General features: G+C 36.5%; 1 protein-coding gene across 4 annotated transcripts in view; it reads right to left on the bottom strand.

Annotated features, from left to right (window-relative positions):
* The window catches only part of LOC149009526 (dicer-like protein 4), a 57,270-nt gene extending 42,905 nt beyond the window's left edge, over positions 1-14,365 (bottom strand). For 2 of the 4 annotated variants that reach the window (XM_089160594.1, XM_089160596.1), the window contains exons 1-6: positions 13,922-14,364; positions 13,626-13,803; positions 11,747-11,857; positions 10,092-10,232; positions 9,948-10,017; positions 3,803-3,864 (exon numbers count right to left, since the gene is read on the bottom strand). In XM_089160594.1, coding sequence (XP_089016720.1) covers positions 3,803-3,864; positions 9,948-10,017; positions 10,092-10,232; positions 11,747-11,857; positions 13,626-13,803; positions 13,922-14,088 — 729 coding nt within the window. In that variant the 5' untranslated portion in view covers positions 14,089-14,364. Of the gene's footprint in view, positions 1-3,802; positions 3,865-9,947; positions 10,018-10,091; positions 10,233-11,746; positions 11,858-12,034; positions 12,080-13,625; positions 13,804-13,921 lie in introns of all 4 variants that reach the window. The other 2 variants (XM_089160593.1, XM_089160595.1) reach the window with 2 other exon arrangements.
* Positions 14,366-15,963: the final 1,598 nt, after the last annotated feature.

Below are 15,963 nucleotides of genomic sequence, written 5' to 3'. Positions count from 1 at the left end.
AATACCCACCAAAACTTGAGGTCGAAATTAAAATAATAATAACGACAATAACAATAATGTTAAAAAAAAAAGTTCCATGATTCCAGCAAAATTTCTGTCATCTCAGTGCAAGTTCCAAGATTTCGGCAAAATTTCGGTCATCTCACTGATGACTGATACCAACAAAATTTTGAACTATAGGAATTAGAGAATGACTAAATGATCTATATCCACATTAGACATCCAAATGCTCAACATCCTCCAATGACATGCACAACATAAAGGGAGCACATAGAAAAGTTTCTAGGTTAACATGTAATGCACTATGAACCCTGAATCAATGAGGTCAAGGGAACATCAATTTGCATCAGGATTGCATTTAAGGAATAAAACCAAAACTGAGGAAAACTGACGTCCAAATAAAAACAAGCAAACATGCAGAAATTTTTGATCCAACAGTAACTAATAGAACAGGGCTGAAAAAGAAGATTTGACTTTGACAAACAGAAAATAAAAGATCTCAAAGTGATGAAAGAATCCAGCTATACTTAGGAAAGTCAGATTTAACAGAGTTTATTGGAAGGAATCCTAAAGGGTTCAAACATGTTCCCATGTCAGCATTTGATGTCTTTGAGTATACATGTAATTAAGCATAGGTTAAGGCTCTACTCATAATTACCTTCTCTTATCATCACGGTTTGAATCTTTGAGATCCCTATCTTGACAGGGATCTTGGTCCCTCAAAGAACCAAGATCTCACAAGATCTTGCCGAGATCTAGTTAAAATCCCCAGTCAACTTGACCCAAATTGAGGGCCCATCTCTGTGGGTATTAGGGCTCAGTTTGGGCTAAAATTTGGTATTTATCTAGCCTATTTTAGCCCTTCTAAACACAATAGTGGTCTAAGATTTGTGAGAAAACAAGTGTATGTATGAGTTCCAACTCAACCCTAACTTTGAAACCAATACGCTAAAAGAAGTGATCATGCAGACTTAAAAACATGAAATACACAACCATTACTTGATATATAAATGAAAACATAAAGGATTAAAGTCAAACAATATATTAAACATGTTTAGTTGTTCACAATTTCACATTACAACATTGGTGTACTTAAAGTTACACCACAAGAGTACAAGAGAAAATCATTCACTAAGCAACTCCTCCAACTTTAGCTCCACCAGCACGGGTACCACCTCCACTAGTGTAGAACATAGTTTCGAGAAGAAAAAAATGAACTTTAAGAAGAACACTCACCCTGCTTCAAGATTGGCTTCAAAATCAGTAAAATCTTTGTTGTAGGTCAGCTGGATAAATTGTTGATGCAACCCAAGTAGTGATTTGACCAATTTTCTGGCAAAAACTCCAGCCAAAACACCAAAACCAGTGAAGGTAGGAGTGTCAAGATGGGTTGAGATGAGTCAAGATCTCAACTAAGATGTAGTATTTTTAGAAATCAGGTTGAATTGAGACCATGCGACATACAAGATCTCAAACCCAGATCGCGAGTTGACCAACCAAGATCTTGTTTTTTTCCTGGGATCGTCACGATTAGCATGAGATCTTGTCTCGGTCTCAGAAAAACAAGATCTCGGCCTAGATCTCGCAAGACCTCAAACCATGCTTATCATAAATAAAAAGTGGTTATGCTTTCTAGAGTAACAAGCCATTATTTTCCCCAACTCTTTCTCATTCTTTCACGATCTTCATGGTATTAGAGTGGGAACTACTCCTAGGACTCCTACCTTTTAGCCTTAACACCTAGACTTTTTATTTTTTTGATAAATTTGTTTTGTATCAGAGAGAGAAAGAATATATAATAGGCAGCCTCTAAGACCCCCGAAGCAAAAGGGGAGGAGACTCCAATTAAGGAAGGCATTCCCTCCTAACCATTGTCCTAAATGAGTAAGACTACCCAATTGCATCTTGCAAAACACATGACTTCTGCATTCTTCCAAATCAACTCTCAAAAGCTCATCAGGTAACTCCTCCAGGCATCAAACCAGCTGGCCTGTTATCCACTTTGACTGCTGCCACATAATCAGCAGGTTTATTTTGTTCCCGTCACACTTGCAAGAACTCCCTTTTACTTGGTGTCTATTATTAGAAGAATAGATATTAAAGGTGAGCCAAAGGAAGAAGAGCAGGAGAAATTGAAAGAGAGATGTCGGAGACCTCACCCACGTTGTGAGGAACTACAGTAAACTAATGCTTTATTTATTAGAAAAATAATAGTCACAGATTAAATGAACTACTCAAAAGGGAGTCCTACAACGACTCAACAACTGCACAAAGGCAACTCGAGATTTAGTGCCACACACTAAATATTGGGCCCTAGCTCTCTTCCAGAATTGCCCTTAACACTCCCCCACAAGCTGGAGAATAGACTTCAAACATCCCCAACTTGTTACAAATACCGTTCACTAATTCAACCACCAAGGTTTTGGACACAGATCAGCCAGCTGATCTCATGTTCAAACATGATAAGTGAAGATCAGTCCTTGTCAGCTTCTCATAGAAGAAGTGGAACCATACTTTAATATGCTTCGTACACTCGTGAAAGATAGGATTTGAAGCTTCATAAATAGCAGCCTAATTATCACACCAGAGAGACATACAACACTCGTGAAAAAAGCCAAGCTCCCCCACAAACTGCCCAATCCACATCAGCTTACAAGTGACAAGTACTACAGCTCAATACTTTGATTCTACTGTGGATTGAGCAACCAGCATCTGCTTCTTACTCTTCCAGGATACAAGATTTCCTTCAACCAAAATATAATAATCTGTGATAGATCATCTATTAACCAAGAACCAGCCCGATTAGCATCAGGATTCAGGAATCCTTCAATTTTTCTCTTGTGACCATGATCTATGTAGAGGAGCCCAAAATTCTCCAGCTGTGTTTTTGTTAGTTGGAAAGTTCAAGTCAAGGTGGAGATTTGTTATGTGTGACCCGAATTCTTATACCAAACTCTAAACATTGACCCACACCGACTTATTTTGGTAGCTGACTGACCTGAATGACACATTTTTTTTAAATCTATGATGGAAGCAGGACAAGTCAACTCATTTACCTAATTAAAACTCTATAAATATGTAACTTAGGTTTTTTTTTTTATGGTATCGTCATGAGATTCAGGGATTTTCACCATAGGATTTTCAATGAGAGTTATGCAACACTGTTTTTACGATTGGTTGAGAGATCTCCATTGTAATTTTCTTCCTATATCATGAAAGATCTTCTTTGCCCGTCAACATAACACATTGCGTTAGTTTGTGAACCACATTAAGTCTCTTTGCCACTTCGATTTTGCTTCTATTGGTATTCGAGCTTCACTATTAATCAAGTCCAACTAGATCCTGGTTTTCTTAAGGAATCACTGGTTCACTGTCGAGAGGGTTGCAACACCTACACTGTATAATATCCATAAGGGCTTAGTCAATGGTCATATATTGATAAACTAGGGCTCCTTTATCTATATACTAATTTTCACAAAGTGAATAATCAACTGGGAGCAGATATTGCACTTATAAAGCTCATCACTCATTAATCATTATAGCTACATATTCCCAATGTTACCATTTAACTAAAGAATATGTAAAACAGAAGGTAAGGACCATGCAGCACCTGGGGGGAAAAAATCAATGAAACCTAGTAAGTCAAGCCATGTTATGCAGTGTATAAAGAATTTAAACATCCATATTGGGGTAAACTAACAGAAATTACTCCTCCAGTTCCTCAGTAATCTGCAAGAATACGAAGCAGACTAACAGGCAATAAATCAAAAGCTTTTCTCAATTAATAGTCTGCAGACCACACCTTTGCATCAAGTAATTTCTCAAGGCTGTTGATACATATTGGTAGTCCTTCTTTTGATGCACCTGAAAGAGTAGCAATTCAACCAAATACAGTCAAACAGGAACATAAGAAATAGCTTTCTTGGTAGTTCTTCTCAATTGAACCAAATACAGTCAAACAGGTACATAGAAAACAACTTTCTTGGTTTCATGGTTCCACCTGATGCTTCAATGTTAATGTATTCTAATGTTACTTAACCGATTGTATATATTTTTTTAGATTCATTTTAACTTGACTACTGCATCAGAAGCAATTCCTATATTAGTCAAGTAAAAGGAAAATCATTGAGATGTGACTTTTACTTGGTTATTCAGCTATATAAATGTGAGAGCATATAATGTTTATAAGAAATAAGGTGAAGCACGGTGCATGACTTTGACTCCAAAAGATTTTTGTGGTAATTTTCATCAAGCACAGTGTTTTGTGTTTTTTTTTTTTTTTTTTTTTTTTTTTTTTTTTGAGATAAATTTTGAATGGACAAAGACTCCATATTTAAACAGACTTGAACTCACGAGCAGAAGATCACTTTCAGCACATCAGAATTTCTACCCCAAATGTAGTTCAACTCAATGTGGCTAAGAGCACCATGGAAAATCCTAGTGACATAACCCAGGGTCTGGGCCAGTCTTCAGGACGACTCTCTTCTAATTAACCAGCCGTAATTTAGGTTTAAGTCTGTTGTTGTAGACCTTAAGTCTGCACTTCAGATATGGATTTCAAGGACAGCAGCTGGATTATATTTAAACACTCTGCAGCTAGGTTTGTTTAGGTTCCCAATATAGGTAGGCATACATTTGATTTGGATAGGGATTTAGGTTCAGCTAGGTTAGAACTTAGAATCAGGTCTGAAATTTATTATAAAAAAAAAAAACTGTTACACAAACTGTAATTTCAGAGAATTCCCAAGTTAGGTTTTGTAGATTTAGGCTTCCAGATGTGTATAGCACTATGGTTAGGTTTAGGCCTTCCAGGGGGGGGGGGGTAGAGAAGGTAGTCCTAAAAGGGTTTACAGTTTGGTTGAGGGGACTGGGAGTACTAGAGATTTAGTAAAACTGGGGTTTCTAGTTCTAGAGGTTGAAGATGAATTGTAGAAAACTTCAAAACTCACGAAGAATGGGGCTGTGATGTAATTTAATAGATGATTGGAGGGGAAAGGAAGGTGCAATCCTAATGGAGGAAGGACAGGGTTAAATGGGGTAGGGGATGTAGCACTTTTGCTGATGAGAAGACACCGCTGCTGTGCCACAAGGATGAAGGAGGGGTGGGGGTGTTTTGCACAAGGGTTAGGGAGGTTAAGAGGGTAAGGAAACATGCTGGGGTTTCACTTACTAGATGGGGATGGAAGATAACTCAAAGGTTGCTGAACTTGACTATCTCTAGCGCTGCCGCAAGCTTAGGGAAGAAGAAACAATTGCAGAAAATAAGTGGATGTTTGGAAACCATCCCGAAGGGGTGATTCTGTGCTCATTTCCGTTTTGGCCACAGAAATGGGTAAAATCTTGTATCATAATCCAGGTAAAAAAGAAAGTGTGCTGGTTCAAGAAAATGGTATAGACAGGATGTTTTGGCACACATGCCCAAGAAGTTCCAAATTGAAGTTTCTTGGGCACAGGCAGAATCTTGTGAAAAATGCGGGACACAAACTGGGTTCAACATGGCCAAAGCGCAAATGGGGGGCAATCAGGTCATTTGACTCAAAAATAGAAATCCCTAAAAACGTTGGCTGTGACTGTGAAACCCGCAATGCATTCAAAGAAGAAACGAAGAGAAACAAAAGAAGGCAGACTGTGAAACCCTCACGCAGTCTCTCTCTCTCTCTTGCAAGAACAAAGAATTAGAAGAACAAGAACAAGATCTCTCTCACTGTCTTTGCAATCTCTCCCTTCAATTTCTACATTCTGCTTCCAGCTCTACAGTGCCTCAATTTGGATTGAACAAGAGAAAAGGTAACCTTCATTCCCATTTACATTTTTATCTGAATATGATTCTTTCCCATGTTTTCAAGATCTACTCGAATCAATCAAGTTTCCACTCTTCTTGTATGTCATCCCACCTCTGTTTCTTACATAAAATTAGACGTGTAGTTTAATGAATTTTTATCCTCTGTAACTCATCCATCAAATTCTTCTCAGTTCCTCCTAAAAACCTAATAATTGTTGTCATATTATGGAAAATAACTTGATTAATATGAAACTATGAAGACATCATGGTATAAAATTTGGGAAAATTTGAAAAAGAAACAAAATTACAAATATTTCCCTAAAGTCCAATGTTTTGGCCGAAATGTACCGAAATTTCGATATCAATAGGTATCGGCCAAAACATTACTTGCCTGACTAACAAAGTCACCTGTTTCAAGCGAAAAACCCAGAATTTTGAATCTTTCCAGTTTCGCCCCCCCTAGATTTTGCCTAGTTTCGAAGAAAAAAAATTTGGTTTTTCTTGCTTTCATCCCTCATTTCACCTAACTTATAGAACTCCATTTCATTCAAACACTAGATTTGGTCCCTCCATTGGCGGGTTTTCTCAAATCTTGCAAGGTAAGTAACCAACTTTTCCATTTTTTTATTTTTGTTTTGTTTATACCTTAAATCTACTTGGATTGCTTCCAAATTTACGTATGTTTACTGGAGTGTTGATCTATGATTTGTGGTGTCAAAATTAATTTTTTATTCTTCCAAGTATTTTTTTCTGTTATTAAAACTTATTTTATAAATCATGTATATTGCTAAAAATGTATATGTATAGTAGATGTATGAGCTTCAAATTAATGTATGTGAGACATCATATTGCTATGATGGAGTTGAATCAATTTTTTTGTTGTTCATTATCTATTTTTATTATTTCAAAGATATTAAAATAATTTTTTTAATTAAATATTAAAAAAATACTAATTAATTTTTGTTTTATATTTAAAAATAGGAGAGTATTAGTGGAAGCACGTATGTAATTTTTGGAGCATGTTGTGGAGCTTTCTAAGATACTTAGTGTGTATTTTACCTGTTTTTTAAATTATTTAAATACTAATTAATTTTTGTTTTATATTTAAAAATAAGAGATTATTATTAAAAGCATGTATGTAATTTTTGAGCATATTGTGGAGCTTTTTAAGATACTTACTGTGTATTTCCTGTATCAAGCACTCTCTTCAAATATGTCAGACATAGCTTGGCAACACGAGAGGCCACTGACAATTGATAGGAAGAAGAGTGAGAGTAATTACTGCAAAAAACAAATAGGAAGAGGTGGGGCCACTAGACTGAAGGTTCATATAGCTGGAGGGGACTAAAATGTCACAAAATGCACCAAGGTGCCCTCAATGGTGAGGAAGGCAATGGCACAATACTTGGCTACTAGAAACCAACAGAGCAACAAGAGGAGAACACAGAGAGAAGAGTTCGAGGATGCTTGTCTAGATAAGCTCCTAAATCTAGGAGAGTAGGACTTTGATCGAGAGGAGCCAGGAAAGTATGAATGTGAGCTTGACTTAGAGCCTGCACAAATTAGGAGGGTGATGATGATGAGTAGGGAGCAGATGAGGATTGATAAGATGAGGAGGCAGCAAAGAGCTATAGTTTGTGGGTCCTCTAAAGAGCCGTAGGCAAGGTTTAAAGTATCGGTATCGAGTATCGTATCGGTCAAGTGATTTTAAGAGACGTATCGTCCTGTATCGAGTATTGTATCGCTCTGGCTAATGTATTCTAGTGTAATTCAATGGAGAGACGTATCGAGATGTATCGTATCGGTTGGGTCAAATATGGATACGTATCGGCTAGTATCGTATGGTATCGTGGGATACTTTAAACCTTGGCCGTAGGTATAGGAGGCACAGATAGCTCCCAAGTCATTATGAGGAGAAGCCAGAGTGTGAGGGAGGAGATTCTTACCAACACGAAGCTGAGCTTCATCAGCAGATGCTACAAATCCGGATCTTGAGATTCTTTGTAATGATCCGGCCCTATTTAGGAGGTCAGAGCAAAAGCAAAGGAAGTTGAAGCATTTGTGAGAGAGTGTGAATGAGAAAGTGGGTATGGATTTCTCTAAATGGGCTATGTACCATAGTATTCCAGCACATACAACCCAAAGGCCCTACTACAGGCATATGATTAAGGAGATAGACCAGGTTGGGAGTGGTGTACAAGGGCTTACCCCAATGAGATATATAATGTGTATCCATCTAGGCATAAACAGGACTTGAATGAGTACATTTATGGATTGAAACCAATGTGGGCTCATTATGGAGTGACTATGATGGCTAATAGTTGGACTAGTCCCGCTAGACAGCCCATCATCAATTTCATGTTGAACTATGATGGGAGGACAGTGTTCCTCAAGTCAATAAATGCATCCAATGAGAAGAAGGATGTAAAATACATCTACAAATTTTTTTAAGCAAGTGGTGAAGAAGGTTGGAGTGGAGAATGTGATCCAAATTGTGACTGATAATGGCTCCAACTACAAGAAAGCTAGGTTGAAGACGATGGAGAACCCCAGGTATCAAAACATACTTATACTTCTAGCACTAATTTAATTTTTAAATACACATTACATATACGCTTATGACTTTATGTTGATGACTTGATGGTTCAATAAATCATTACTAATTTAGACATTTTTATTTAGACAGATATAAGCTCTTTTGGACTCCATGTGCTACTCATTACAGTGACCTAATGCTAAAGGACATGGGTCATGCCAGGATTGTGAAGAAGACCGTGGAGCAAGCCCGAAAAGTTAGCACCTTCATCTATAACCACACCTACACACTAAAGATGATGAGAGACAGGAGTCAGGGTGACCTAATGAGGTCAGGCATAACCAGATTTGCTACCAATTGGATTGCACTACAAAGCTTTGACAGTAAGAAGATTGGCCTTAGGAGCATATTTGCATCAGAGCAGTGATTTAACTGGGAAGATTCTTCAACCATAGAAGGTAAGAGAGCACAATTGACCATACTCAATGACACCTTCTAGAATAATGTGAAGATAGTTGTGAAGATGCCTGAGCCTGTGGTGTATGTCTTGAGGATGGTAGATTAATAGAGAAGACCTATTTCACCACACATATGAGCTGCAGAAGATAGGATGAAGCAGCAAGAATCTTGGTGGTTCGATCCCATCAAGATTCTTCTTCTTATCTGGATTTTGCCTTTTCAAACCCAGTGCTATGTTTTGGTTGCAAGGAAAATAGAAGGAATGAGAAGTCAAATTTGCCAAGATGATGAATATTTTCCACAGATATGCAGCCTTTACGAACAAGGCACAGTTCAACACAGCTAGCGGCATGTTCATTAGATGAATTTGTTTAAATTTATAAACAGGGTTTAACCACATTGTATGCAGTTTGTTTAAGTTTAAATAGATGCGTTCAACTTTTTTTAGTTGGGTTTATTTAAAAATTAAAAAATAAAAAGTGCCCATTTCATGTATACCATACAAGATTTTGTGCCCATTCTGTTACAACCATACAAGATTTCAACAGCCAGAAATGAGAAATGGGCACAGTCACAAGAAAAAGTGATTCTCGCCCATTTACCAATCTGGGCACAAAATGTTTTCCATACAACCTCTAAGAAACTCACAAAATCCAGGCCATGGGGCTTTTCCCATGACTCAAGTTTTCCGTCAATGCTGTTTTTTAATTCATTCAAAATCTGATATGTTTAACTGAAAAAGAACCTAATTTGTGGCTGGATCTGCATCACATAAGGTGCTTGATCGAACTCCAACCAATCTGATTTGGCCATACAGCTTATATTTCTAAGTTCTGGCTTAGTTTTGATTTTTCTGACATGTAGGTTTACTAGGGCTAAGTGACTCTAGATCTTAGCTTTACCTGAATTTGTTTGCAATCTCTCAGCGCATAAGTTGGCCAGGGGGTACTTGCATACTGAAGTTGTTTGGGGAGGCATACCTTGCAGTCTAGTCTTTCTTTGGGCTTTGGTCCACTTTGGCCATACTGCTTGTTGTAGCCAATGTTGTGATGTGTTAGTTTAGCAGCAATATCCCAACATCTTTTCTCAAGGAATTTTAGGCTATTTGTAACCCCACCCCTAGAAAAAAAGCTACTCTGATATATAACAGATAAGAGATTGTTGTATTACCTTTTCCCACAACCGGAGACGCAGTCATGCCAAATATACGAGGACGCTTCAATGCATGAGGTTCATAGAACTACAAGATCGTTAACAGGTCTTTTGTTACAAGGAGTCAAGAAAGAAAGTAAATAGGTTGGGAAGTCGGCGTACCTTCATGATTTGTGCATAAGGATGACTGCTTTGTGCTTGTGCATGATGACACTCGTCAAATATCAAAAGAGCAATTTGTTCCATTCTGATGAAGCAATGGTGCAAATTGTGCACTAGTATTTGAGGGGTCATAACAAGTACCTATACAGCTTTTGTCACAGTAAGTAGAAGAAAACCAAAGGCAACTAGGTAAAAAATTCAAACTAATGGTTTTTCAATCCATTTATCCTACTAAAAGGTCACGCAAGTCTTAGAAATCAACCAAGTGTCATGAGTAGCTACATCTTACTTCTTCAGCAAGCTTCAGGAACTAGCAACTCTCTTCTAAAGGGTTAGATCAAGTGAAATGGAGGCAAGTAAACAATTTCAGCTTCTCTCCTTGTCTCCTTCAAGGTTGAACATCGGCAGGATTATACAGCAGTTTCTTTCAGCAAATAACTAAGATATTTAGTTATTCCTCTTCTGTTTTGTACTGTAATTAAATTGTCTTACCAGAACACAAAAAGCATCCTGGTGCATGAGAAGGATCTGGGAGGGGCAAATGTACGAAGACTTGTGGGCTTACCCCTACTTCACAAGGAGGCCATATTCCAGAATACGCATGATACAATTATACAAATTGCAGCCATCCCTCAACCATTTAACTTTATAGTAGTGATCAAAGTTTCAAAATGTAAGATACAGGATAAAAGACACAAATTTTCACGAAATTAAAGACATCATGTGAAGATGAAATTCAGAAGCTAACAAGGACAACAGCATAAAACTATAAAAGACTATACAGTATACACAGGGTGTCAACAGAACCCCCACCATTTTGTTTTATGTAAAATCGTGAAAATACATAAATTATGACATTTGTTTGAAAGGGAAATCATTCCCAAAAGAAATCAACTTAAATATATAACTTATTTCATATTTCTTTGTCATACATCTTTTGTTTATGTTGTGCATGACAAGAAAGGATGTTTTTGGGACTGAGAAACAATTCAGCCATACGTAGAACAGCAGCACTGATGCTCCATATAAGTGGCAACAGTAGTACTTTCCAAGGTACAAGTGTACAACTACTACAGTCAGAAACTGATCCAGATTTTATGTCACATTTTGTGTGCCTCAAACTTTTTACTTCACGGTTTCAATCCTTAAATCTTCTCCTACCATACAATGACTCACTTATTCAAACTTCTCCCTTCTCCTTTAATCATTATAGTAGTGTTTTCAGGGCGTAATGTTGCTATTATCATCATGGGACAAAATAGAATCGAAATTTCTTAAGATTTGCGCTTTGTTTTGTTTGAAATAGAGTATCACAAGAAGGATGGAATTGGAGCAAATATTGCAGCACTGACAGATTATGTCAGAGCACTATTTGCATAATTGTCATCAAAAACAAACTTTTAATAGGGAATTTGAAGTCCACTGCACAGTTTTTTGCACTTATATTCTAGTCTCTCAGTTTTGGTCCATCACCCTAGCACCACTAACCTATTGTCAGTGCCTTCCAAGTGTCTGAGACGTGCATCAACCTCTTTAACTAATCCCCAGAGAAGAGTATCAGTTTCAAAGAAGTTGACAAATGCAGCTAAATTTCAATCTTCACAAATAATGCAGAATACAGGACAAAGGAAATGTTATTTAAGAATCATGCCAACCTCATAGTCTTCGATCTCTTTGTCCCATTCAGCATGTTTTCTCAACTGCTTAGAACTTCCATAATAACTCCCAACCTTAAAATCAATGGACCCCTGTATGACACTGGCTTGCTGAAAGAGAAACCAAAGATAAAAGTTGCAACTATTAAACCTAAATAGCTATAAGTAAATAAAGGGAAGGATCACTATCTAGCCACACACAACTTGAAATTACTAATTAATAAATTAGCCTAGCATGAAAAGGGAAGGGGGGGGGGGAGGACCCAAAGTATTTGTGCAGAAACTCACCAATGAAGCATAAATGGACAAGAAAAATGTGCAGTATGTATAAAACTGCAAAAAATAAGCCAGTACTTACTGGAAAAAGAAAGAAAAAAGCGCAAGAGAAACTATTTATATAGGTTACGGGGAAAATAACATATAATTAGTATAAGGGAAATTGTTGTGACAGGTTATTGAAGAAGCAGATTCACTTGCTTCATTAAAAAAAAAACCTGAAAATAAAATACAGTACCACAAATTGAAGGACAAAAACGCACATGCAAGCATAGAACAGGGCAAACAGAAAACAAATTCTCATAATAAGATCCAACGACGGTTCTTGTATCATAGGATGCAATGCAATAACTACATTCCTATGAACAGTATCTCATCTTAAGTTTTTACAATAACTGACAAATATTCTGAGAACCTGACTTTTGTCAGAGAGATAGAGTCATTTTTTACAGCCAACTTCGAAAAGAATCTGCAGTTCTTTACAGCCCCATGGGTATAATAGAAGTAGGTACTCATAATCAATGCCATTGTTCGTCTAGATGGAGAGAGAGAGAGAGAGAGAGAATGCTGTACCTGAGGAAGCTCCACAACCCAATTTCAAGAAGCATTTGCATTATATTACAGCCACACAGGAATAATAAAAAGAGGCACTTGGATACAATTTCATTCTTCATCCTGAATCCAGAGAAAAGAGTGGGTACCCAGAAGTTCCATGAAGGATATTAATAGGTGCCAATTATGGCAAACATCCATAAGCAGTCACAGAGAAGGGTATAAGAGAAAGAGTTGGAAGAATACACTTTTGGTGGTGACGAGTTGTTGGAATTAACATATGGGCAGTAAGTATAAGACTATAAATCAATCAAAATAAAACTTATCTGATTGGGGCAGTATATAATATCCTTGTAGAAGTTGAAGAAGAGATAGATAACACCATTGTGCATCTTCCAATATAATCCCATACATGAATTGAGTCATACGAAACCATGTCTATTCCCTTAAGGCTTGTTTGTTAGCCATTCAAACAAGTTTTTCCATAGACCACCCATTATCTATTTAGGTATCCAATATGGAATAACATCACCTCTAACCCTTCTTTGTGTAACACAAAACATTTTGAATCTCACATATACAAATCAATTCAAATCAATTTAACATTCCAACACAAGTTGACTACCACATACCAAAGGGTGACAATGCTGTAGAATCACTTGAGATAAAATTATACATGAAAATCCCAAAACTCAAGGTTTCTACCATCCATCATTACTATCATCCTTTGCCAACAACTCACATATTTAATGCAACAGGTCCATGCACCACATTATATTTCAAATAAATAATCTGAAGTAGATACGATTAAAGAATTAGGGTCTTCCATTTTGCGCAATAGCCCTTCAACCATATTTAGAGACAGAAATAGGCTTATGTACATTGTCTTTCTACAAAGGTAAAGTCGTTGATTTGAAAAGAAAAAGCACCAAAGAGTTCACTGATAGACGAGACAGTAATACGTTCATATTTAAGTTTTCTGGATCTTCGTTTTAAACAGGTCCAAAGATGAAACAGAGGAAACCAAAATCATGTATGAAATTCACATCACCTGTCGAACCAGTGGTACCGTTGGTGCAAGAAAAACACATATATTCTTCTGAGGTTTCTTGATCAGGTGACGCAACTCGTAAATAAGTAGGACGGCGATGTGAGTTTTCCCGGCACCAGTCCCCAAGTAGACAATCACATTCTCCTCTACAGCTTTCTTACAAAGTTCCAACTGATATCTGGTTATACATATACCGTAGCAGAACTCAGTAATAAATAAGCACATAATCCGGAGAAATGTGACAAGAACATTTAACCATACAGAAAGAATAAGCATGAGTTAGTTAGGAAACTCACTTTCTGGCGATAATCCTTGGGTCTTTCGTTGTGTTATTGACATTCGAACTTGTTAGGGCTTCATCAGTCATGGAGGGAGGAATTTCACCGTTCGGCACACAATACTCGTTTGGTTGAGTACACTCCGTGCTGCTAGCTTCTTCCTCTCTGCAATGATCCTCAGCCATGCATTTAGTGCTCAGCGCTCAGAACCTTCCTTGCTGAAAGTTTAGTGATGGAGTAAAGTGGAAATTTTCCAGAATCTCTTTTTTTTCTTGTTCATCAAGAACGCAGTACAATACTACTACATCGCTCGCTCTGCCGGTACTGACAAAAGGTGCGGCGGGTGGAAAGTGCGCTTTGCAAGTGGCCCTGAAGGTCAAGCGACTCAAGCCGCGTAATTGTATTTCAAACTACATTAATACTTTACGTTTTGAGAAAAGGAAAAAATATTTGCTGTGACATCTTACTGGCGAAAAGAATCTAGGACTTACGCAAGAACGAGATTCGTATTTTAAGATATCAAATGGTTGGAAATTGGAATACGTGACGACACTTACTTGGATGGCCACGGGCTACGATGAGTCGGTGGGGCCCACGGACGGAAATTCTTATTCTCTTTTGCCGTTTGGGTAAAGGCACGGATTTTTTTTTTTTTTTTTTTCTTTTTTTATTTGGGTATAAGGTATAAGTAGAGAACGAAATTCATATTTGTTTTTAGGTCATTTTTATCCAAATCTTAGGATTGGTCAATGTCATTTTTTGTTGAGAAAAATTGAGACTTGCATCGGTCTCACTTGTAGTATATAAAAAATTAATTTAAGGACAAATCATCGTTTCTATGACCAATTTGCCTTTCTTCCTTTCTTTCTTTTCTTCATCTAGATTCCTAAGATTTGGTTTATGTCTTTTTTTAATCTTAAAAAATTGAAACTTTGCATGTTTCCTTCTGTATTATAGAAAAAAAATTAATTTTCATACAAAAAAAAGTTAATTTAATGACAAATTATCACTTTTATGACCAATTTACCCCTATTTTTTTTTTTAATTTAAATTTGTTACATACACACCCCCACCTACCATGAAAATCGCGACTTCCATTTTAATCCATAAATTATAGAAAATATAATTCAAACAAATTTTAAAATATGACCAAAATTCCTTTATATGTTAGAATGACTCAATTGCCCATTAGCTTAAACCCTATTTGCAAATATTAATCTTAAATGGAGAGATGGGTGTTTGCTCCTTCATTGAGTTGAACAAATGGAAAATGAAGAAGATGGGTGAAGGGGAAATCTCTTCATCCATTTTGACTAAAATTTTACTTTGCAAATAGGGTTTAAGTTAAGGGTACTTGAGTCATTTTAACATATAAGGGTATTTTGGTCAATTTTAAAATTTATTTGAATTTTATGATTTTTTTATAATTTTTCACTAATAGGGGAGTCACGATTCATGGCAGGTGGGGGTGTGTATGTACAAAATTTTAATTAAAAAAAGGGGCAAATTGGTTATAAAAGTGATAATTTATCATTAAATTTACTTTTTCTATAACACAAGAGAGACAAATGCAAAATCTCAAATTTTTTAGAATAAAAATGACATAAACCAAACTTTAGGGGGTTCAGATGAAAATTATTATAAATAAAAAAAGAGAGAATAAAGGCAAATTGGTCATATCAACGAAATTTGTCCTTAAATTTATTTCTTTCTATAGCACAAGGAGACAAATGCAAAGTCTCAGTTTTTTTGGATTAAAAATAACATAGACCAAACCTCATGGGGTTCGGATAAAAAATACCCTTTGTTTATTATATTGAAAAGGGGTAAAAAGATAAATATATAGACCTATGACTACATGTAATGGGGGTGAAGAAATATAAAAATGAAAGAAAGAATTTTGAACATAGAAATATTAGAAATGTGAATTTTATATTTATTTGAACAAATTGCACTAACACCCAAAATGAAGGCCTAAAGCATTGACATCCCCACTTTATGTTTAAAAAACATAGAGACCCCAAAATTTGATTTTCATTGGATATATTTGTCAAATTTGT

The sequence above is a fragment of the Hakea prostrata genome, chromosome 7 (assembly GCF_041222555.1).
Source record: "Hakea prostrata isolate BN-2017 chromosome 7, UWA_Hpros_2, whole genome shotgun sequence".
NCBI classification, from domain to species: Eukaryota; Viridiplantae; Streptophyta; class Magnoliopsida; order Proteales; family Proteaceae; genus Hakea; species Hakea prostrata.
Note: the sequence above shows the minus strand (reverse complement) of the source record. Positions and strands in the feature narration are given on the sequence as shown.